Source organism: Caloenas nicobarica, chromosome 1 (assembly GCF_036013445.1).
Source record: "Caloenas nicobarica isolate bCalNic1 chromosome 1, bCalNic1.hap1, whole genome shotgun sequence".
Lineage (NCBI taxonomy): Eukaryota > Metazoa > Chordata > Aves > Columbiformes > Columbidae > Caloenas > Caloenas nicobarica.
The window spans coordinates 103,526,920-103,551,572 of record NC_088245.1 but is presented as its reverse complement, the minus strand read 5'-3'; the positions used below and the strand labels follow the sequence as shown (position 1 = coordinate 103,551,572).

General features: G+C 39.5%; 1 protein-coding gene across 1 annotated transcript in view; it reads left to right on the top strand.

Annotated features, from left to right (window-relative positions):
* Positions 1-24,264, top strand: part of MID1 (midline 1) — a 153,270-nt gene extending 129,006 nt beyond the window's left edge. The window contains exons 7-10 of the mRNA XM_065658255.1: positions 7,582-7,725; positions 16,839-17,000; positions 19,194-19,401; positions 20,909-24,264. Coding sequence (XP_065514327.1) covers positions 7,582-7,725; positions 16,839-17,000; positions 19,194-19,401; positions 20,909-21,257 — 863 coding nt within the window. The 3' untranslated portion in view covers positions 21,258-24,264. The remainder of the gene's footprint in view (positions 1-7,581; positions 7,726-16,838; positions 17,001-19,193; positions 19,402-20,908) is intronic.
* The last annotated feature ends 389 nt before the right edge of the window (positions 24,265-24,653 follow it).

Here is a 24,653-nt window from a genome sequence, read left to right as displayed (position 1 = left end):
CCACGGGCTGCAGGGGAATGTCTGCTCCGGCACCTGGAGCACCTCCTGCCTTCCTTCTGACTGACCTTGGTGTCCGCAGGCCTGTTTCTCTCACATTTTCTCACTCCTCTCTCCCAGCTGCTGTGCAGTGTTTTTTACCTTTTCTTAAACATGTTATCAGAGGGGCACTACCAGCATTGCTGATGGGCTCAGCTTTGAGCAGCAGTGGGTCTGTCTTGGACCTGCTGTGTCTGACATGGGGTCAACTCCTGGTCTCTTCTCACAGAATTCACCCCTACAGCCCTCCAAACTACCACAACCTTGCCATAAACCCAATACACTATCCCTCTTAATCTCAAATATATTACACCCAGCAGCCCCAGAATGCCATAGGGAGCATTAGGTACTACAGAGCACAACTGGGATGTATTTCCTACCTCCTTTCATTCCGCCCCAGCAGGGTGTGGGCAAGCGGGAGCGAGTGAAATGAAAGCCGAGTGAAATGAAAGAACAGCCGGAGCTCAGCCTGGAATGGCTTGAGGAGGGAAAGCAGGGACCAAATCTGGTTTTCCAGGGGGTGTATGCTCCACATGTTCCGCTCTCCCTTGGGGCTGCCCCCTCCCTGCGGCAGATTTCAGCCTGGCAGATTTCCCGTGAGCAACCAGAAGCTGTTCAAGCAATCACCATCAAGGGCTCAGCAGTGAAAGATGGAATTTCTTGTGCCGGTCATGCTGTGTATTTCCTCCATGACAGAACAGGAGGACCTCTCTGTGTCTGGCACTAGAGAGCTAGCAGTGTGCTCTGTACTGGGATGTGGGGTGGATTCTCCATGAGCCCCAGCTTGCTTAACTGAGAGCTTTGGCCTCAAGAAGCCTGTTGGATCAGACCCTTTCCATAGGCCTGAGTAATGTGCGATCTCAGAGTATAATAACGACTCACAAAGAGAAACAAATTACTGTAATTTAGGATGTTTTGACTTCAATGCCAGAATTAGAACAATTCATTCCAGTTCAGCTGAAAACAGAAGAGACACAGGATAGGTTTTCATTTTGCAGGGTCTTTAAGCATCTGCTGCTAGCAGTGAGAATTTGCAATGGAAGTTACAAAGCACTGTTAGAAAACCGCTTGAAAATGCTTCCTGCGCCCATTCTCTTAGCCCGGTTTGCAGGAGATAGATGCGTGTTATTTCAGAAGAATGTGAGAGCACGGAGTCTCCTCATTGCCAGCCACTGGATCTTTTCCATGCAGAGGGCTGGCTTCTGGCTTTTCTGCAGGGAAATAAGTGAACAGTTTAATACTGGGAAGAGCAAGGCAGCCTGCATGCACAGGGGGTACCACCCTTGCCTCATGGAGCTGTGGGGTTCTTGCCATAACTGAGAGAATTTATTTGCAAGAAATTTCTTTATCACTGTGTAACTGGTGAATATAATCAGTGTTTAACGCATACTCAAGTAAACAATACATAATAATAATGTGGTGAAAGTCATTTGAACTTTTTATACAGCACCCGTGAAATGTTTTGGTGTTTGCCTTTCCCCTCGCTCCCATTCTCCCCAAAGTCTGCTGGAATTTTGCCACCATGTTGAGTACTCACCCCAAAATTATAAAAAGCTAAGGAAATTAAAGGAAGAACCAAGAAAAATCCAGACTCATTTGCCCTAACGTAGGAATCTACCTGTAAGACAATCAGCCTCAGCTTCCTTTATAGTCACAAAAGAGGAAAAACCACCTCATTTTAAGGCACGTAGATCAGGTCAGTTGACTCCATTCTGGAGGTGCCTATTTCTCCTAATTGGCTCCAAACAGAGGCTAGAGAGATTCATTCAAATATAAATAATTGTTGTTTAGATCTTTAAAGTTATACGAGGTGAATTCCATCTGGCAGTCTGTTCCCACATCCCCCAGATGTTCTCCGCTTTGTACATCATATGTCAATATTACCAGCCTAATTGCTGTACACTGAAGAAAATGAAGGTTGTATCTATAACAAAATGAAGGGTGCTCTTGCTATGAAGATCCTTTCCATGGTCTATCATTCTGGCAGTGTTATTTACACAGCTCCGTCTCTGCCTTCTTCCTACCTCATCCACAGTCTTGAAAAATTGCTCACAATGCCAATGCAGTCTAAGGGAACCTGCAAATGTGTCAAACAGTTTAGCAGGTTTTTTTCCTAATCTACCATTTTTATCCTTGCCCTTGATGCCCAGTGAAGAACAGTTTTAGCTGGCTCTGTGTTTGTACTGTTTTTCTTCACATTAATAAATAGCATATGCCTTCAATGGCAAAATCCAAAACAAATGTCCAAATTATCTGAGCATAAAATACAACCTATGCAGACAGTGAAAATTTGTTTATGTAAATATAAGTGTATATGTAATGTATATGTGTACATGTATAGTCCCAAGAGTCAAATGCACTTGATTATTCTCTATTGTTTTCAGAAACTCTAGAGGAAGATTTATTTTATTTTACCACTATCAGATTGATAAATGGAATCTTCTTTGTAAGATCTTAAACTGCAAAATATGTGACAGAGTGAATTGGCCTTTACTTTTATCATGTTTCAGAGTTAAGTAAAAGGAACCCCATTTGTAAGTCCTAGTGGTACATCTATGTTGTGAATCAAGTGAAGAAGTCTATATTATATCTGTCATCTGTTCTGCTCTGAACAAAATGCCAAAGCCTGAATTCCAACTTCATTCTCTCTGATGTCAGTTGCCTTCGAAGCAATTGACATTGGTTGTCCTCTGGAGATTTTCTTCTTTGGTTCTTCTCAGTGTACTATTTGTCAGATCTTCATCCTCCATCTCCCAACCTTAGTTGTCTATGTGTCACATGGAAGTTTGCATCTTTCTTTCTTCCTAGTCTATTTATTTCCCAAATATAAATTTAGCTAGTTTGTGCTTATCATTTCACAGTTGTCTGTCCAAAGCTTCTGCTATCCAAATGAAAATCTGATATCTCTCTGAAAGTTGCCAGCCAGACATTGAGATGTCAAGCTTAGTATTGTAAAACAATATCCTTAATCTTCCTCTGACTGTTCTGGCCTCTGCATATATAGCCTTGATGCCTTTTGAAAGCTTTCTTATCTTGCTAGTTCCTAAAGCTCTTCATCTGGAACTCATATTTTTCTAAACATGTATCTAGCTGGATCCAGGCAATGCATAGGACTTGCAAACTCTGCACAAGATTACTAACATAAGGATTCTTTTTATCCATTGTGAATCAAAAATACTTGTTCTGTGTCTTAATACTTTGAAATGAATTGCAGAAACACCTATTCTTTGACCTTGCAGTTTACTCTGCTTCAGAAATCCCACCTGAAACAATGATACGTTTTCTTCATCTATCGTTTTAGCTATGACTCTACTAAGAAACATGCATTGCCTAACATATGCCAGCAGTTTTTTCATATGAAAACAACTTCATTCTGGAAACCCTTTACAACCTGTCTCTCCTCCTGACTCTTTCAGTATTAAAAGATCAAAAACCACGTCCAGCCAGCTCTGTCTCGTGCTTTGGCTGTAATCTCTTCTCATTCTGTTGGTTTTGAACAGTTCTGGTCTACCAAAAGACTATTTCTACATGATTGTAAGACTGAGCTCTTGATGCCAACGCAGGCATGACATGGTACTAACACATAAAATTTGTATTCACATCTGATGTAACTGTGCCTTTCAAGTTCCTGTGTGCTGGTTCAGTCCAGTGTTGTGATACACCGTGGACCCCAGTAATGAACACTTAAGAGATGTTCAGAGCAGCTTGCTCAACTCCCTCATGTTCATACCAACAGTATGGTTCTATGAGTTGGGGTGATTTCAGACAATTTCTGTGACCTTGTGCCAAGAGAATTTAGAAATAGTCTCAATAGCTGCCCGGGAGCCACTGCGTTCATGCTGGGATTGACTATTGAGAGGTGGCAGTTTCCCTCAGCTGCCATTTGGGTGTGTGGACCATGTGGGTGGTTTCAGTCTGCTTCAGAGCAAAAGCCATGCAGATGACATTGAACAGAAGGGAAGTTAGACTAACCTTGTTGAAAGGGAGTAGGTATCCTCACAAGGTCAGTTACTTCTGGGACCAAATTTAAGACACTGCTTTTCTAATATTAGTTACTGTCTTTCAAACAATTCAGATATGGTTCCTGACTATTTAAGTGTGCCTGTTCAGCTTTTAATTGAAGTCCCACAAATAAAACAGCTTTCAGCAATGATTTTCACTCTTGTTAGAGAGTGTCAATTTGTGAATGCAGATGGATGAAAGTCAATGCAACTGAAGCAGTAACCACTCCCAGATGTTTGCCCTGGTCATCTATGGAGATTGCCACCCCATGACCAAGGAGAGTTACATATGTTAGGAAGCAATTCCTCAAATCGCTGAAGCTTTCATTGTGCCTTACTAAGTCTGCTGGCACTGATTCCAGGTTCTCACTGCTCAAGGCTGTAAATCTGTGGTTTTCAAGAGCTGCTTCAACTTTTTTTCAGCTCTCCCTGACACTGGGCAACAGTCTGTAGACAAGAGGCTGCCAATAGCTGAGGGTATTGACAGCATCAGCTGTCAAACTTCAGTCTTGTTATGGTTGCAAGTCAGTGCTCCATCCTCACCCTGAAATGGACTGGAAGGATGTCCAGGCAATCACTGCTTCTCCACTGGGAAACAGGGCTGAAGGGTGGATGTTAGGCTTTGTGTCTTCTGCATGGAAGCATGCTGGACTTCCCCTTCCTGAGCAGTGGTGGAGCACACCCGATCCAAGGCCACGTGGGGGAAGGTACTGGCCCAGCCTTGAGGTCGCTCTGGAGTCTCTGTAGAGCTTTCACTGTGGCATCTGAGCTCTGTAGCAGTACTAGTAAATTTGACAGGTAAATCACACATGATGAAATATAATAATGAAGATAACTGATTAAGGTCAACCTCTTTAATTGCATTACAGAGTTATACTTTCCAAAGGAGTATGGTCTGTAGAATGATGAATTTGGCAGTCAGACTTCTACACTATTTTAGCAGGGCCTATTGTGATAGGACAAGGAATAATGGTTTTAAACTAAAGGAGGGGAGATCCAGACTGCCCACAAGGAAGAAATTTTATCAATGAGGGTGGTGAGACACTGTCCCAGGTTGCCCAGAGAGGTGGTAGATGCCCCATCCTTGGAGACATTCCAGGCCAGGCTGGTTGGGGCTCTGAGCAACCTGATCTAGTTGAAGATGTCCCTCCTCATTGCAGGGGGTTGGACTAGATGACCTTTAAAGGTCCCTTCCAACCCAAACTGTTCTATGATTCTATTATTTTGAGAGTTGTAACAAACCACTTGCATGCAGTCTTCCCTGTCTGTATGCAGGAGAAGCACGTAAATTTTGTTTTATTTTGAGTGGTTTATGAAATGAGTGTTGCTGAAGAGCTGAGTTTCATTCAGTGTAGTCTCAGGGGGGTGTGGGTTAATTATAAGAGCAAGACAAAAGATGTCCTGCTTGGGTCAAATCTCTTTTTTCTGTCATTTTCCTTACCTGAAGGACTGTAAATCTCCAGCCATAAGGCCAGCCATGTGTGCATGTAAAAAAAAGAAGCTAGGCTGTCATTTTCAAAGGAGTCGAAGACACTTAGGTGCTATTGAAATGCAGTTTACAGTTCATTAAACTTTCAGTAATGGATGCTTTCCATAAATTAATATTTATTATTTCTGTTGCAGTAACAACAGGTACATTTCTCAAGTAAAAGGATTTGCTCTGTTAGGTACAGGAGATAATTGAAGAAGGCTTTAGTAGAATACTAGCACACAAAAAAAATGGATCTACTTGTCTATTTGTAATTTTTTTTTTTGCCTTTGAAAGACAGGCAAAATACGAAAATGAAAAAAAATAGCTCCGTAACTGATAAGATCAGTGCAGTACTGCATAGCTTTCACAACAGTTAGTTGGCCTCTGTTAGTACACAATCTCTAAATTGCAGCACTAATCTTTCCAGCAGATTGTGGTTTTTTTTCTCCTCCTTCTGTTTACATTCTCCTCCTGGATGACTGTTCTTATTTTAGTTCATTTCCCTATCTCTTTATTAATACCCATCTGTCCTAAGGGTTCCTCTGCTGACAAAAAAAAAAAAGCCATTGGTAAACTTCCATGTTACAATATTTAGAGAATCACAAATCACGGTCATATAATGAAACATATTTGAACGTTTCCTTATGCCTCTTGGTTGAAAAATGCATCTGCCTCTTGGTTGGAAATGCATCTGCACTTTAATCCTTGGGAACACACATCAGTAAACTGGGGACAGGAACTATAAAAAATCTTCATGGAAAGTAAAATAGATGTTTCATAAAAATAAGTTGTTGCAAAAGGAAATGTGGAATTCCTTCAGAGGGACATTTTCTGAGGCCATTATTTGTTGCTAACAGAAGTTAAAGAGCTGATAGCAAAAATACCATTCAGAGTTGCCTTTCTTTTCCTTTAATTCAAGCATGTTGTGGTTGTTTCAGCTTGAGTTCCCTCCTTCCTCACTCTGTGACAGCTGGAAGGAACACTATTAAGCACAAGGATTTATTTTATTTGTTTTTTTTTTTTTTTTACATTATGGTGGCATGTAGGGAAGATGATTAGGAATGAGGCTCCCACTGAGACAAGCGTGCAGGAAGCCCCACCAGTCTTTCAAAGAAAGACCCATTTGTTTATTATTTAGATGCTTGGCTTTGCAGAGAATGCAAACAAGCAAAATTTAGACCTAAGAACTTTACTTCAAGTTTCAGTTTTTCAAATAGGACTTTAAAATAAACTTGTGTGTTAATATGGGAGAAGAATGTAAAGCTTCCTATAGAGATCTTGTTTGTTGACTAAAACCAAAACAAATTTAAAAAAAACAAACCAAACCAAAACCAAAACCAGAGAGACAACTTTTTTATTTAAGTGTTTTGGTCATTTTCTAGAATTATTTAATTAGCAATGACATAGAAGTTTAGGTTGGAAGAGTCACACAGTCATGAAGTTATGATAAGAACTCTTTACATAAGGCTGACAAAAAGTGAGTTGTATAGCCAACAGAAATTATGTGCATCTCTGTTAGAAAGGATAGCTAGGAAATAAATAAAAATTAACTTGGAGAGATTGAGCATGGAATCATGAGTGTTGGACGGCTTCCCAAAATTATATTTTTCAAATAGCACTTAGCCAATCTCTGTTAAGATAGGGTAGGCAAACAGTACTTTCAAGTCAACAGTGAAGAGTATTGACTCTTCCTATTGATATAAATTTCAGGGAAACTTGGTTAATTATAGCATGATGCTTAGAAATAAATCTAGAAAAAATGTCAGTTGTGCCCATTAATCATAGTTCAATGTGACCACCAACACATCGCTTGTAATAGGGCATCTGAAACTAAAGCTCCTTTAATACAAAATATTTTCAAAGTCTGGAGTTCCTAGGTGGTTATATTGATAGAAAGAATTCCTTTGCAACAATTTATTGATAATCTAAGTTACTACTGGAATGAGTGAAAAGTTATTGAAAAGTCTGTTGGACAATATAGCTTCAAACTCATACATCTGATGCCCTATCCCAGGTGAGAAGGGAAATATTTTACTCATTGTGTCAGTAAGCCTCCTCTGTTGTATCTCACAGCTCCCAACCCACCCACCATTCGAGAAGAGCTCTGTACAGCTTCTTATGATACCATTACTGTCCACTGGACATCGGATGATGAGTTCAGTGTGGTCTCTTACGAGCTGCAGTACACCATCTTCACCGGACAAGCTAACGTTGTTAGTAAGTATAAGCCTTCTATTTTCTCGTTCTGTTTCCTTATGGTTTCCTGTAAAATAAGTGCTTTTAAATATAAATGTACTCATATGTCAAGAACAGAAGGAAAAAATATTTTCTAGGAAGATTTAAAGCCAAAATTTTAAATCCAAACCAATAATGATTTCGAAGAGCTCTAAAATCAGGAATTCATTCAGTTAAAATTTCTTATGTGTTTTCTGGGAGTGCCATATAGTAAGAGCTTTTGAAGACTAAAACCTGCACATATTCCCAAATGCACAAGGCCCATACATGTTAGCGGGACTTATAGAATCACAGAATAGTTTGGGTTGGAAGGGATCTTCAAAGGTCATCTAGTCCAACCCTCCTGCAATGAGCAGGGACATCTTCAACTAGATCAGGTTGCTCAGAGCCCCATCCAACCTGGCCTGGAATGTCTCCAGGGATGGGGCATCTAACACCTCTCTGGGCAACCTGGGCCAGTGATTCACCATCCTCATTGTAAAAAACTTCTTCGTGTTCAACCTGAATCTCCCCTCCCTTAGTTTAAAAGCGTTACGCCTTGTCCTATCACAACAGGCCCTACTAAAAAGTCTGTCCTCATCTTCTTATAGGCCCCCTTTAAGTATTGAAAGGCCTCAATAAGGTCTCCCCAGAGCCTTCTCTTCTCGAGGCTGAACAACCCCAAGTCTCTCAGCCTGTCCTCATAAGAGAGGTGCTCCAGCCCTCTGATCATTTTCATGGCCTCCTCTGGACTCAATCCAACAAGTCCATGTCCCTCTTATGTTGGGAGCCCCAGAGCTGAATGCAATGCCCCACGTGTGGTCTGACCAGAGCAGAGTAGAGTGACAAAATCACCTCCCTTGACCCACTGGCCACACTTCTTTTGGTGCAGCCCAGGATATGGTTGGCTTTCTAATCTGTAGGTGCATAATGCCAGCTCATGTCCAGCCTTTCATCCTCCAGTACCCACAAGTCCTTCTCAGCAGGGCTGCTCTCAATCCCTTCACCTCCCAGCCTATACTGATACCAGGGGTTGTCCCAACCTGGGTGTTGGACCTTCCACTTGACATCATTGAAGCTCATGAAGTTCACATGGACCCACTTCTCTACTTGCCTCTTGCATCTTAGGTCCCTTGTTGCAGATCTAGCCACAAGGGACAAAGACCTAATTTGCATTGGCTCAGCTAGTCGACCACTTGGGAACCTGTGATGAACTGGTCTTTAGTTAGAAATGCAGCCTCATTGTCATTTAGATACCCTTGACAAGTGGACCTTTGTCAGAAATACAGATCAAGTCCTTCCCTGTGGCAGTCTTCAAGGCTAAAAAGCGTAGGTCTCAGGGCAGCAAACATCAGTGGAACAAGAGTTAATACGATAACTTTTTTCAACTTATAATAACATTAACTGTCATTTCTTTACATTCTGTATCATGGCACAACTTTTATTAAATATATTCCCTGTTCTGAATTTGTGACTTTCCTGAACAAACAAGCTTACTGATTATTCCTCAGATTGTTCTGTTGTTACATAACTATTCCTCCGAGAAAACGATATTTTCTAACCTTTGGTCAGGAAGTCTGGGTTCAGTGCATAGCAATCATTGACTATGAGTTTGGAGAAGTCATTTAACTTCTTCCTGTTCCCCATATGTTTAACAGGAATAGCACTAGCGGACAAGTGTTTGCTTTATGAAGCTGAAGGATTCTGAAATGAACCAAAGCAATAAAAAAGTGGAGTTTGTTCCGTCATTGTGTATTTAAATTTGGAACTCATTGCCACAGGGGGCTGTCGATTAAATTCTGGTTGGGTTCAAGAGATGACTGGACAGATCATGCAAGGAAAATCCAACGAGAACAATGAAGTGCAGAAGTTATTTTGTTCTTTCAACATTTGTTGAGATGTTTTGATGAAAGTTAGTGCTGTGGACATGTTTACATACTTTATATTAGTGGAAAAGTTATATGGTCTATGCCAAGTCTCAGTACTGAACCAAACTCTTGTGCTGACTACTCTGTTGGTGTAAGCACCTAATTTTCTCCATCACTAAACTGGAGTTAGTTCTCCAAGCCATCTGAAAGGATATCTGAGGCTTCATGCACTGGCATTTTAAAACTATTTTTAAATAGCATACTGTGAATATATCATGGTATTCAGGACTGACTGAAAAATCGAGTGGATTATTGAAAATTCTATGAGTGCTTTGCTGAAACCTCCATCTAGTATTTCACTAAACAGCCTGATCTTCGAGATCACATTGTAAAATTTAAGACCTCTGGAAAGACCAAGTAACCTTTAACACATGCTCCTACATCTGAGTGAGCCGGACATCAAAAAGGTGTAATAGTAATTTGGAACAAATTGGAGAATGATAGGTAGAGAAGGAAAAGGTTCCATGATTAATTACTACTAAGCAGACAGGTCTTAATCATAACACCATACTTCGCTTGTTTTCTGACACTATTTTATCGATCATTTTATGCTAGAAGGCTTTATGCAAGTCAGTTATTGGCACTTTGTGTAAACACAGCAGCAGAAAGGAGTGCCATTTCCACACCTTTGTGATGTGGGGTTTTACTCTTTGCTTACTGGTGAATAAATAACAAGGTATTTCATTTTTAGACTGTATTGCAGGTTTCCCATGTGAAGTCAAAAGCTTTGATCTGCAAAACAGGTATCAATTAGTCTATTTGCAGAGATGCAATATGATAATTTTTGGGTATAGTATGAAGTGCTCAGTCTGAACTTTCATTTTACCACTTTGCAAAAATGATGTCATTAAAAGTTTGAAGAGAAAACAAATCAACACTGTAAGAAACTTTGTTTACAAAATGCTCTGAAGACCTTGAAAGGCAGTAGAAAGAAATGAAAGAACTGCCCCCTTTTTCTTTTCTTTTTCTCTTTTTTTTTTTTGAATGCAGTAGCTCTTACACGAATATCCCAGCTGTTAGTTTCGATTTATTGAAAGCTATAATGTCAACCCAAATTAAATACATGTGTGTATAAGTGGAAGAGTTTTCTAAATGTTTTAAAGCTTTCTTTTAAATCTCATTATTTAATGTAGGCTTGAACACCTCCAACGGAGATGTTCCCACCAAATCTAATTGCTACAGATCTGCCCAGGTTTCTAACACATGGGACTCCCAGTTCATTCCACCTTCCATTGGTATGGGAAATTTGCCTCCTAACATGCTGATTTTACTCAGAACACTGCTTGGACCTTTCTTTATTGGATTACATTCCTTGTCCTGCAGCAGGGTCTAATATCACAGCTTTTATAGACAACTTCCCAAGATTGTCCCTAGAATATCACAGTGTACCTTAATAGTGTGGTATAACACAGAGAACTATTTTCACTGTAAGTGGCGTTAGCAGGCACTGCACTTCAGCCTTCATGTTTTGCTGAATTGAAGCTACATGATTTCTTTTAAAATCCTTTTTAATGGAATAGATTCTGGATTAGCACAAATTTCTTTCCACTTATAGCACTTGCATGCTGTTGCACATGCTTATTTTTAAAATTTATTTCTCCGTCATACCCCAAAAGGTTTCCCTTGGTATTGTGTGTTGCTTGTAGCAGATAATGTAAACAGGTTCATAGATTGTCTTCAGTTCTGTGTTTTTGTAGCTATGAATCAGTCACAAGGGAGTAGCTAGAGTACTACGTTAAACCAACAAGCTTTTTTTCCCCTGAGACAATAGGAATCACTTTGCATACATACCCACCTACTGTGCTAATGGAGGTTGTTATTTTGGAATCGTTTCTTAAAACCACACAGCCAGACTGGCTGCACTTTCCACTCCTCAGTACATTTCCCCCACCAGAGGCATATATCATTCAGAGATTGCTAAGAATTCAGTAACAAAAACAAGCAAACCTATGCTTTTCTAGTGTATTTTCTATCCAACATAATCAGCTATATTCTTTTTTATTAACTGAAAAATTGGAGAGTTAACATTTGATGGAAAAGCTCCAAATAGAGTATTTCGTTTTGAATCTTATTTCATACAGGAAAGATTATTTCCAAATGTGGCCAAACTGCTTGGCTATTAAATGCTTGGCAATCCTGTTCTGTGCATAAGAGCAATATAGAACTTGAAATTAAGCAGGCTTTTACTGAAGCAGTTGTTCTCAGAGTTATACCATTCACACATTTGCATTTCTGAGAGGCAGTTAATCACCTGCAACCTGAATATTGTAAAGGTTTTTAAAATGACTTTGTCACTAGCTAGCTAACAAGCATTATAATTTCATTATCCCATTTCAATACATTTTCAAGTATTTATTGAGTATGCATTTTTTTAACATCATGGAATTGCTTTAGTGTGCTTCAAGAAGGTTAAAATTTAAACACCAATACAAGATGTCTTCATGAAAAACACACCTCTCTCTTCAAGACAAAAAGCAGTAAATAATTCTCTCTTTCCTGGTAAATGGAATTTAGGTTAGTTAGTTTCATCAGCTAAATACTAAAAATCACTGTATTAAGGATAGAGTGTGCTGTCGGAACCTTCCCAGTGTGACACATTTACTCTTCCTATAATATAGGATAAAATTATATTGAAGGACTTAAGAAAATTAGAAGCCGAAGCTTCTGTGAAAAAAAGTAAGTTTATGGTTCACCAATTAGTTTTTGAATATTCTAGCTTTTGTCTGTTTCTGGAAGCTTAATTTATTAAAAACAGATTCCTTGCAATCTTCAGAAAACCAAGAAGACTTCTGTCTCTTGAAGAATATAAAAAGAGTGTATTTCTTAAAAAAGCGTGATGTGTTTTGCAGAAATCCTGCATATATTATTTTCTTTCTTGTGGGAATGCAGAGTGGGGGTGGAGAGCCGTTACCTTCACCTACTGTATTTGTTCTATCAATTTGAATTAGTAATAATTTATTTAAGTAGACCATTTAAAATAATTAAAATACTCAAGAGATTAAATAACCTTCTCATGACTTTTGTGCTTCTCTTCCAGTTTTCAAGAGGTTATATTTTATTAAAATCTAACAGTGTAAATTTTAGGAGCATTTACACCCTCAGATTTTTCTCATCTGTTTTTTAAAGTGCATCAACAGCCAACACCAGGGAAACAGCTTTACAAATTATTGCCTCCAGACTCTGAGAAACTCGTTTTGAAAACTCACACATCCTGTACAGACATCCCCGTGCCCACTGCACCATTCCAGGATGTAATTTAAATTCTCTACATTTTTGTAGGCTACAGTTTTAGAATACATTGTTTTACCACCTGCATAGCCCTGTAAAAAGCCCTGGGTTTTTGAAACTAGAAACCTGAATGTCGCCTGGATTAGGATTGGGTACAATGGAAGATCCTTAGCTCCTGCTGCTGCATCAGTGAGCAGAAGATGTGGCTGCTCCACTTAACCAGCCACAGGGAGCTGAGGGGACAAATGCTACCCCTAGATGCTCACGTTACCGGGCTGCTTGCTCATTTCCCTGAACTTTCTTAATCACCTTATTTTTTATTCAGAGAAGAAAAGCTGTCCTGACAGGGCAGAATTGCAGACAAATTCTTTTTATGTAGTGACAAAATTTTCTTTCATACCTAAATGCTTATCTTGGTTGCCACTAGTTGCTATTCTCCATTCTGAAGGATTTTGGACTTGTAGATTGACACCATAAAAACTTCATCCCCAAGATTTCTAGAATCGAAGTGCAGTTTAAGACCTATTATCAGATAGCTCACAGTCAGGGAGCACATGGACACATCACTAATCCCCTTGGTGCATAGGCAAGAGCTGAGCTTGTTGGGACAGCAAGGTTTGTCGAGCAAAGTGACTGAGTCAGTCACTGCACATCCAACATTTATTGTACACTGATAGTCTAGGGTGCCTAAGAATGGTAGGACAAAGAAAAGAAACCCCAGTTGTCTCGTGTCATCAAGGAGGACAGACCCTTCTCCTGGAACACAAGTCAGGACAAACAAAGGGTTCCCAACTCTCTCTATTGACCATGCAGATATTTTAGGGTGGGTAAGGTCCTAGTGCAGGAACTCTGCTCTTTGTACACCTGCCCGTGAGTGTATTTTCATTAACCCCAGTAGCAGAAGCCAAGATGTAGCAATACCTAAAATGATCATGGCTCTGCCTTCTATACACAGAAATCCAAATTAACCATTAACTGGATTATTTAATAATATAATAATTTGCCCTGTGTGAGTATTTACAAACTAGTTGAGTATTGGGTGTATATAAATCCACATATGTGGGAGGAGAAGATAGACTGGAGAGGAGACTCATAGCAACACAACTGTACCTTTACAGTCCTTCATATACCCATTTAGATCCAAGTTTCTATGCCACATCAAGGAGTGATCAGCCTCCAAAGTGTAACATAAAAACTGTAATGATAGCCTGAAAAATGTGCCCTTTAGAGAGTTGTAGTGATGTTTCATCTCTAGTTTTGAGATTATTTACCAAAAATCTGAGCACTTCTGGGTCTATGTAAGAGTTTGTTTATATATGGTCTATGTATACCATAGACCTTTGTTTTCAAAGTGCAGTTGTGGAAAGAGAAAACACTTCCAGAACCACTGTCTGGATTCATCCCAGTTACTGTCATATGTTATTTGATACCCCACCAGAGGCACCTGAGTTAAGGATTCCTTGGTTATCTTGGACTCCCTCTAAATCCAGTACTCCATTTTGTTTTCTTTTAACTTAACGCTTATTTTGCAACAGCACCTATGAGTCAGGTAAGTAATGGTCTCAGTCCAAAATCAGTGTGGTAGTTCAGCTACAGAATAACTGTGCCTTTAATACCTGTGGCAAATTTTTGTTTGGAAAAGATGAGTATTCCTCTGAGCAGTTAGTGAAATATTTTATGCCAGGAAACTGCTGATTTTATTTCCTTTCTTTCTCTTAGGAAACCCGTTCACACCCAGCCTAAAAAAATAAATATCATCCAGTAGGTATGATTCAGTGAAACAAGATGTGGACTGATGTTGCTATAGGCAGTTTGCTACAGGTGCTAGGCACAGCTAGAGTTTTCGTGGGATATAACACTGCGTTCTTTTGTTTTCAGGAGATAGGTGGATGATTGCTCTATATGATCTAGTTTTTTGATAGTCTTGAGAAAAACAGTGCTGTGAGGTTGGTTTTCTTTGCAGCTTCTCTCCACATACAGCAAACTGAATCCCTTGTAACTGATATTTAGGGAGGGTTCATGTGGTCAGTACTCTCACTGAATGGAGCATAAGGAACATACTAGAATTCCTTTTTCGCACTTTACATCAGAAAACTGCAGCAAAGAAATGTTCTTATTCTGTTAAGTCATGTCCCAAAGGCCACAACCCATCTGCGAGTTCAGCCACAAGCTTAGGCTGTTTCAGACTTCAAATCAGGGTGGCAGGGGGGCTTCACCTCACCTCATTTCAGATACCTAAAGTTAGAGATCTCACCCATGCTAGTCATGTAGGCTTCCTCTCTGGCCAAGAAAAGAGAGGTGCTTGTGGTAGGATGTTCACACCTGGAGAAGTGAAAGAAAATACTCACTGATTTCTGTGATTTCCTCAGAGTTCAGAAAAATATGTTGGATATTGCAGCTCTTTGTTACATGATGAGGTGATGTGAGTCCCACCTGAAAATGTGCCTCAGTTACCCATTTGCACAGCAGAATAGATAGCTGCCTGCCTCTCAGGGATGTTGTCTAATATAAGAGAAGTTTAAGATAAAAGCTACATAATTCTTAGATTGAAATCTGGGGTATGAGTTCTGTTTCTAATGATCTTTTGTTATGAAAAGCCTGTCCCAAATGAGGAAAGAATCTGTCAGCATGGTAATGAATTGTCTATGACTTTGTAAACCTGTATCAAAGGTCTTTTTTCTTTCAAGTTTTGTACTTAGTAACCTTTTGATTTTTACTTTACATAAAGGTTTGGTATTGCCTAATATGCAGAGCTGAAATTACTACTGACTTTTAAAAGATTCTGTTTACTAGTACTTGCTGGTAAAACATTAGGTAAAAGCTGAAAGCTATTTTTTAGTAACACAGTAGCTTTCACAACGTGTTCTATACCCAATAAAGGCAGAGACCGAGAAGTCTGTCAGGTTCCTAATTCAGTCAAGTATTTTTCTTTTAAGTTTTCCAGCCTTACATATGCACATGCCTGCATAGACTTCCATCTGCATGTATCTTTTTCTAGCTCTAAAGTTATATAAAAGGTTGTGAGTACATATACACTTCGTGAATGTTAAATTTCTTATTTATCTAAACATTTATAATAAGAAAGCTATCAAATGGGGATCCATTAGACCAGGAGCTCTTCGAAATGTACAGTAAGTAATATGGGTGATTGACTGCCATTGCAGCTATATCGCAGTAGGAAAAATTTATGTAGATTAATAAATTCATCTTAATGGAGTATTTTCCTATTTTGCATATGATATTTCTCCATCCTTATTTTATTTACTTCCTTCATATTATACTTCTGTGGTACACATCAAATGTACTCCAAAAAGTTTGTAACTGGAAAATTATCTAGCTATTCTGCAGTTGACTTCTAACCATGAGGACATAAATCAAAAAATTGCATCCATTAAATTTACTGGCTTAGATTACATCCTGGCAAAGTCCGCAGTGTAAGAGCCAAAGCTTGCTCTGAAGCCCACTTTCTACCCTGTTTGGCCTCCCATGATTTGCTTCGGGTCCTGAAGAATGCACACCTGGGGACCGTCAGCAAAGATGCCTCCCCAGCCCTCCTAGCATTACTGCTTACATTAGATTTCTGAGACTTAAACTGAGTTCATTAATCCAAACGGTAGATTGATGGGATCTCCGTAATCCTTTAGTTCTTAAGCAATAAAGAATTCCTTGTGCTGGGATATGAAAAAATCTCAGACTTGCTAGTGCCTCCACTGAGTCATTTCATGAATGTCCATTTTTTATGGTTGACTTCACACAGCAAGAACTTAGAAGGTACCTTGGCTGAGGGCTGATGAAATGCGTCAATGAAATTAAGTAGCAACTCAGTAAATGTAACAACACTTTAAAAGGTACAGAAGTAAAATTCCTATCAGTCCTTGGGTGCTCGGGAGTGCTCTCAATGTTCCTCTGTTACGAAGCGTTTAGGATGTTATGACTAATGTGCTCTGCTTGAAATTCCAGGTTTATGCAACTCAGCCGACAGCTGGATGATTGTTCCCAATATCAAACAAAACCACTACACAGTGCACGGGTTACAGAGTGGCACTAAGTACATCTTCATTGTCAAGGCCATTAACCAGGCAGGCAGCAGAAGCAGTGAGCCTGGCAAACTCAAGACAAACAGTGAGTAACAGGAGAACCGGCACGCACGCATCCTTCTCCTTTCTTGCCTTCCCTTTTAGGCTCAATTTTTGGAAGATACAAGAGCACAGAGCAGCTTAACTTGTTTAAAGTGTTTCCCGCAATTAAAGCTGCTTATTTAACTCAAGAGCAGATATTACTTTTTTTTTTTTTTTTGAAAGATACATCTGTAGTATCGTTACTGGAATATCATTTAGGAAAAGAGCCATCACATGTGAAATGATTGAAAATACTCTTCTGTGATTCTGTTTTAATGTCTTCTCTATTTTTCCTCTGCAAAGCAAAAAAACCCTTTTCTTCTGTTTGCAATAAAACATTTTATTTTTGTATAGTGTTCATAAGATAATTGGTACTATTTTATCCTCTGAAATGATCTCTTTCATAGGACACTGGAAAACTTTCTTAGCTTCATCCCCCTCAGTTTTTTATGGAGTTTAACAACGTGGTAGAGTAGTCAGAGATCCCACTTCAAAAAAACAATGGTTACACAAATTAATAGCAGATGTAGTATACCAATGTTAAGACTGGTTTTCAGCCTTTTTCTTCTTGTCTGCCAGCCAGTCCCCCAGTCATGTAGTCATCATGGGCAGCTCTGAGCACTGGAAAGGGAACACAGATTTGTGCACCATCTGAGACCTTCTTGTAGGGGAGGGTGTTTGCAAAGGGGTGATACAGAATGTTGCAAGACGGAGGCTGGAGGGAGTGGCATGTACTCGTTTCTGATTTTCTCCTTTCTGCTACTAGCCTGCCTTGCACTTCTGTGTAAAAGCTACTCATACAAACCCCACATCTGCTACCAAGGATCTGCGTATTATTAAACCTAGTAACCTACAAGCAAATGCACAACCAGAGAACCCATCTGGAAATGGCAATCTTTCATCCTTTTGTCTCTTTGTGACCCAGCGTGTCACCAAAGCAATCTCTTGGGTGACTCAGAAATGATGTGACCAGATACAATTCAGTACAGAGAAATATGTCCCTCAGATACTGCTTCAGCAACACAAAAGCTACTAGCCAGTTAGAGAGTCAGACTGTAGGTATTTTACTGCAGCCAAGCATTAAGGAAAAGCAGGCAAAATGTGCCCCCAAATACTTTCCAGTGGATTTATTTTATACTTGGTCATAATACATAACTAAATACACGTTGCAAAAGTAGATAACTCTGAGCAATTTATATCTTATTTGAAGTTCACATGTCGGTTCCTCACACAGACCTCATGAGAGCAGTTATTTCTATTTTCTGTGCATGTCATCAAATCTTCCACTTACTTTTTTTTCCTCTTGATATGAAAGACAGTAAAAAGGGAAAAAGGCTTTGCTGGACCACTCATGGTGTTATCCTTTCCTAGTTGTCTCCTGGCGGAGGTAGATGGTTGTTCTGCTTTTTGACACGATGAGCAAGCCTGTCAGAATTGTGGTGGGCTTTATACATCCACGGGGTTTGGTTTACCAAAAAGCTTCCTGTTATTGTCTACAAACCTTGTGCTACAGCTGAAGATGCTTGCCAAGAGCAACAGCCTCAGTAATGTTTTTCCACCATACTATCTGGACCAAGTTACGGTTCACTTCCTTTTTTTTAATGCACACTATCCAGCACCACATGGGCATCCTTCCAAAGCAGTCCTAAATTGTTGACTGTGCTTTTTATAAATAAAGCTGTGAGTGAATGAATAGACAAAGCTAATGCTACTTCTTAGTTTCAAACCCATTTTGTGGAATTTGAAATCATACTTTTTGTAGTAATGATGAAGATGTTATTATGGATCTTTATCCCTAGAGAATTAATAGAACACAACTTATTCTAAATCTAATATACTGTAAAAAAAGCAACCCTCAGACCTTTATTAGCATGTATATTCATTTCAATTACATGCGAGACTTAGAGTATTCAGCTTACCTCTAGGTCAGAGATAATGGGCATGATGATTATGCAGGGCTCTTTTCAGGGATTATTGACATGGGGAAGTTAGTGCACAAGGAGATTTACAGTGAACTGACAATGCAAACTAGCTATGCAGGTAGCAGAATAGGTTAGTCTATCTCGAGAACGCTTCAGAGGATGAGATTAATATGGTTATATGATCTTGTGGGCTTCTTAAAGGCTTGCTAATCCACTCTCCTTTTCAAAATCAAAGCCAAACCATTCTTCTGCCATCTTTGTCTCTGCCTCTCTAGGTCAGCCATTTAAACTGGACCCTAAATCTGCTCACAGAAAATTGAAAGTGTCTCACGATAACTTGACAGTGGAGCGTGATGAAACATCCTCCAAAAAGAGTCACACACCGGAGCGATTCACGAGCCAAGGGAGCTATGGAGTAGCTGGCAATGTGTTCATTGACAGCGGGCGGCATTACTGGGAAGTGGTTATAAGCGGGAGTACATGGTATGTATATAAAAACATATGTGAAAAGAATCACTGGTTCACACCAAAGGTCTGTGCAGGTCCCAGCACAGTTTCTCTGACGGAGACCAGTAGCAGAGGCATTGGGAGCAATACAAGAGCAAGACAAACATACACTTTCACATCATTTGTCAGACTATTTTCCCATTCTCCAGCACTTTCAGACTCCGGAACCAGGTCTACCAGATAGATCACCTTTATATTTAACGGTCCTCACAGGACTTTTCCTCCATGATTCAGGATGGTTGATTTTTGAACCCACATACAATACATTTTATTATTTTAGTGAATTGAAGAGGTCATAAAATTTCATCTTGTTTATACAACAGAGCGAACTTTGTAAGTGGGATCATTTATTTAGGAGGACAATTTGACAAACCAGTTTCACAGAGGTGGAAGCCAGATTAGTTTCTGGGGAGGGGGAGTGAAGCAGCAGTGCTGTAGGTCCGTGCCCCAGGGTATGAAGCAAAGGGCAGGAAATGGAGGAGTGCATTCCTCTGCTACTGAATGATCCTCTGCCTCACACTGGGATGGATTTCAGGGGCCCTTTAGTCAGTGGAAGATATGTCATCCTTTGGGATTCAAAGGCAACAATCATGATGGAAGTTAATGGAATGGAAAAATCAGTAAGGTCTCGAGGTATGCCCACTGTCTCAAACAAGAAAAATGCTGTTTGCCAACGCTAAGGAATGGAAATAGAGTAACTTGTGGCACATTAATCTCTGTTGGTTGAAAGCCCAACAAATACTGCAGTGTCTCTAGAACGTGAGGAACTTTTACATTTCTTTTCCATATGAGGAATCAGGTATTTGCCCTTGGTGTCCATTAATGAGAACATTTTCACAATCCTTTTACCCTGCACATCTTGCCATAAATTATGGTTTGCAGAGCAAATATCTTCACCTAAAATTGCTTCACTTGGCCCAAAACCCAGTCTGAAAAATGCTCATTGAATTTAAAAACCACACCAACATCTGGCGAAACATATTTGGGAATGGCAAAAATGTTTTTTTTTTTAGTGTGTCCTTTGATGTTTACTCTTGCATTCCTTCTTCTGGGCCATATATTAAAGGAGCAAGGAGAGACCAGATTAGCTGACAGATAGCAATGCATTTTAAAATCAATGAATTTCTCTGTATTCATCTGTGTGGAAATGGAAATCTGAGGCCCACTGATTTAAACTTACTCAACAATCTTCCTTTTGAATACCAGAGGCAAGTGCTCCAAAAAATAGCCATAGCAGCCAAACTACAAACAATCTGAGGGACAATGAAGTTTCCCCGACCTCTCAGACACAAAAGAGAGACGGGGAAAAACATTAATTAAGCCTGTGCAGATATTGCGGTGAAGTGTCACTTAATTAGAACTTAACCAGCAGAAGTAAGAGGCTGGGGCATTCCAGTGAGTCCTCTGAGCTAACATTTGACTGCACTGAGAGACAAACCTGCCAGAAACCATTTGTTTCCTTGAGTTGTTTTTTATTTTGCAGGTATGCCATTGGTATTTCTTACAAGTCAGCACCGAAGCATGAATGGATTGGGAAGAATTCTGCCTCCTGGGTGCTTTGCCGCTGCAATAACACGTGGGTGGTGCGGCACAATAGCAAAGAAATCCCCATCGAACCCGCGCCTCACCTCCGGCGGGTTGGGATTTTGCTGGACTATGACAATGGTTCCCTTGCTTTTTATGATGCTTTGAACTCTCTACACCTTTACACTTTTGACATTACATTTGGGCAGCCGGTGTGCCCCACGTTCACTGTGTGGAATAAGTGTTTGACCATTATAACCGGCTTGCCCATCCCTGACCATCTAGACTCCTCTGAGCAGCTCGCGTGACTGCTAAAAGCCAAAAGGTAGGATGACGTGTCTTCCCAGGGTGGCCAGGAGGCTGCCCACAGGAGCTTGCCTGGAGCTGGTGGACCACGTGGCATCCCAGCCTTCGCTGCCGGATCCAGCCAGAACTGAAATGGGGACAACATGTCTTTACTGTGTACTTTGTATGGAAGGACAAGAAATGGCTTTAATAATATCTTAGAACTTTCTTTTGCAGTTGGTTTTGTTTGGTTGGTTTTGTATTTAGTCTCTTACTGGAAGATTTATAAATTATTTATAAAAAAAACAAACAAAAAAAAAAAGAGAGAGAGAAGGGAAAGCCTGGTATGGACACCTGGAAAATGACTTATTTGTTTTGCACATTGATGGTCCTACTAATTAATTTCAACAGCCCTTTATATCATTTTATTTTACAGTGGATAAAAGCAGGAAATTGGAAGACTGAAAACTATGCAGTGGACAAGTCAGTATACTGCAGGTTTTATTCATGCCAATATTAGCACTCTCATTACCAGTCTTACTGAGTGTGAGATCTCCTGATTTCTACTTTGCACATGGGAGCGTGCAGACCAAACAGAATAAAAATAAACAACTGAGGAAGTGGAGCTAGCCAACACAGCAAAAGAAGAAATTTCAATTTACTTCTGTTCACAGGGCAGTGCTCTCTCTGTTCATAAAAAACATGTGGATTATCTCCTAGAAATGTGAGTGCATAAATCATCTGGTGATTTATTTTATTGATGGCAACATTCCCATCTACCAGTGCCTCGCCTTCATCTTTGGGAAACATTGTAGTATCACTGAGGCTGTAAAAGACTGATATCATCTCTGAAATCAGCAACACGGGAGGAGAGCAGCCAATTCAAGGTCTGACTGTAGGCTAAATTGATAAAGCACGACATCATTTAAGGGTTGATTGTAATGGAAGATGTCATGGTTCTGATGGTAGACATGTGAATGCTTATTGCTGATTTTACAAGGTTCAACATAGCAAGCCCAGCCAACAACTCAGAAGTGAGACATGCACCACCTTACCATAGATTTTAAATTAAATACAAATGTTTCATTGTTGTACACTATGTAGTCTCTATAACAAAGCAAGGAAATCTGTTTTACATGTGCTGTACGGAAAAACACTACAGCTGGAATTTGCTTATAGTTGTCATTGTCTTCTGTTGTTTGGGAAAGCACAGTTCTCCTTGTGAATGAGGAGTAAATAGCAAGTTTTCAGCAGGAGTAGGAGTCTGGCCCTATGTTCATCCTGGTATTGGTGGGTGAACTTCAGTGAAGGCAATAGAGGTTGTACCTACTATATCTCAAACTGAATCGGATGCTTCTTTTTTTCTCTTTTCCTTCTACTGAATAGAAGCCATTTGTAATTGCTACAATGCTTATCTATAAATGATCATTTAGGGAGATGCCTGAGGCATATGACAACTTTAAAAGAATGGTTTTCCTACAGTATTTTGTTGTTACTATGCAAATGGTGAAAATCTGCCTGTGTAGAAGAGGATCAATTGAATATCAGCTTTAAGAAAAGTTTTACTCAGTAGTTTATAACTATGCTTTAGGTGTCTTTTGAAAAGGATGCCTTAATGCACTTTGTTCACTAGTGGGTCCAAAGTAAAATGGTCCCAAACTCAGCCTCTAGTTTTTAAAATACTGATTCCCCAGGTACCAACCTGTACTGCAGTTTGCCTTATGATGATGTCAAAAACTTATGAGCAAGATGAGGAATACATACATGCCTATTGGGATTTTTTTTACCTTTTTTTTAAATAGAAAAATAATGCTTATCCATGTTCCTTTGATTTCCCTTTACATGCCCTGCTAACTGCTGAATTAAATGGAGAAAAGTCTGACAGTACATTGCTGGTACCATATCTTTCAGCTGGGGCAGCATCTCATGGTTCACAGGTAGGAGCCACTGACCTTTCCAGAGTTGATATAAATAAGGGAAAATGTGTAGATATAGGGAACTGCAGAGTTTATCAGAGTGTCTTTAATATACAGAAATGTATACTCTCAAAAATGAAAAGTAAATAAATCTCCAAACATTACATTTTAAAATTGAGCAAAATGTTACCAATACAGTCTGATGTATATTGTGCAGATGATCTGTCCTGGTATGTTTGGAAGGTAGCTGAAATGGCATGGAAATTATTATAATGAGTTTACAGGAGATTACTGATGCAAAGCAGTGATAAAAAGATGCAGGAGCAAAGGAGTTTTAATGTAGGATTATTGTCAAGTTTCCACCTAAAACGAAAAGGTATATTACCAAAGTACATGTAGCAAGGCTGTGTATCTTCTCTTTTGCCAGAAATATTAAATCTAGAAGCTGATTTCAGTAGTGGACAAACTGAAAACACTGTTCAGCGTTTGGCCATACAACATTGGCAGAGATTGAGCTAGATGGAACTAATACCATGGATTTGGAAAGATCCCAAATGATCTCACATATTTTCACTGTAAAGACAGACCATGAGTTTAAACACAGATCATGGTTTTGGCCAATGGAAAAAGAATGGTCTGTTATCTCCAGGCCTTGCTGTATCAGTTTTATTTTAACACAGAATACTTCATTTGGAGCTAAGCCACATTTCTCTAGTGGACTATTAATTCAGGCAGTACTCTTTGTGCGTATATGTTTGTGCATATATGTATACATATGTATGGGTATGCACACATCAGTATAGGCACAAATATAGTGTGTAATTTGTGTATATGCAGACATACACATATACAGACACAGACTGACAGTAATTAGTCAGGTGTTCCTTTTTTGCTTATTTCTTGAACAATTTCACGTTCTGTATGACTATGAGGAAACAAGTTTGCTATGAATGATATTCTTCTGGACATTTTTAAATGAACAAAATCTGTTTATTTTACAATACTTGATTCAATGCCTGATTAATCAATAAAAACTTCCATACGAAAATGTAGCTTCTGTGGTCTGTGGCATTTTGCATGGTCCATAGTAATCAGTTGAAATCCAGCGGAACAGAAAACCTCATGTAAAAATAAAACATGGTACTTTAGTGTAGTGTACAGTCTTAGATGAGAGTTTTTCTCTGATTTTTCAAAGTTTTGTGACTAGAAATGAGGTAGCATTGAATAATGCCGTGTTTAACAAAGGCAGATTTTTGAGGAATAGTCTGCTGAGATGCAAGCAATGAATGTAGTAGATAAAGCCTGTGTTGGTATAGTGATTGTTTTGAAGGTGTGTTTAAAACAAGTTGTGATTCAGCAGTTAGAGCAAACTATAGCACAACCTCTTTAGAAAACAGTAGCAATGGCTCAGAGTAGTCAAAGGTCTTGGCTAGCATGTGGTTGTGGAATGGTGGGGACTTTTTTCCCGCTGAGGCCAGATAAGATTTTCCTTGTGTTAGCCTT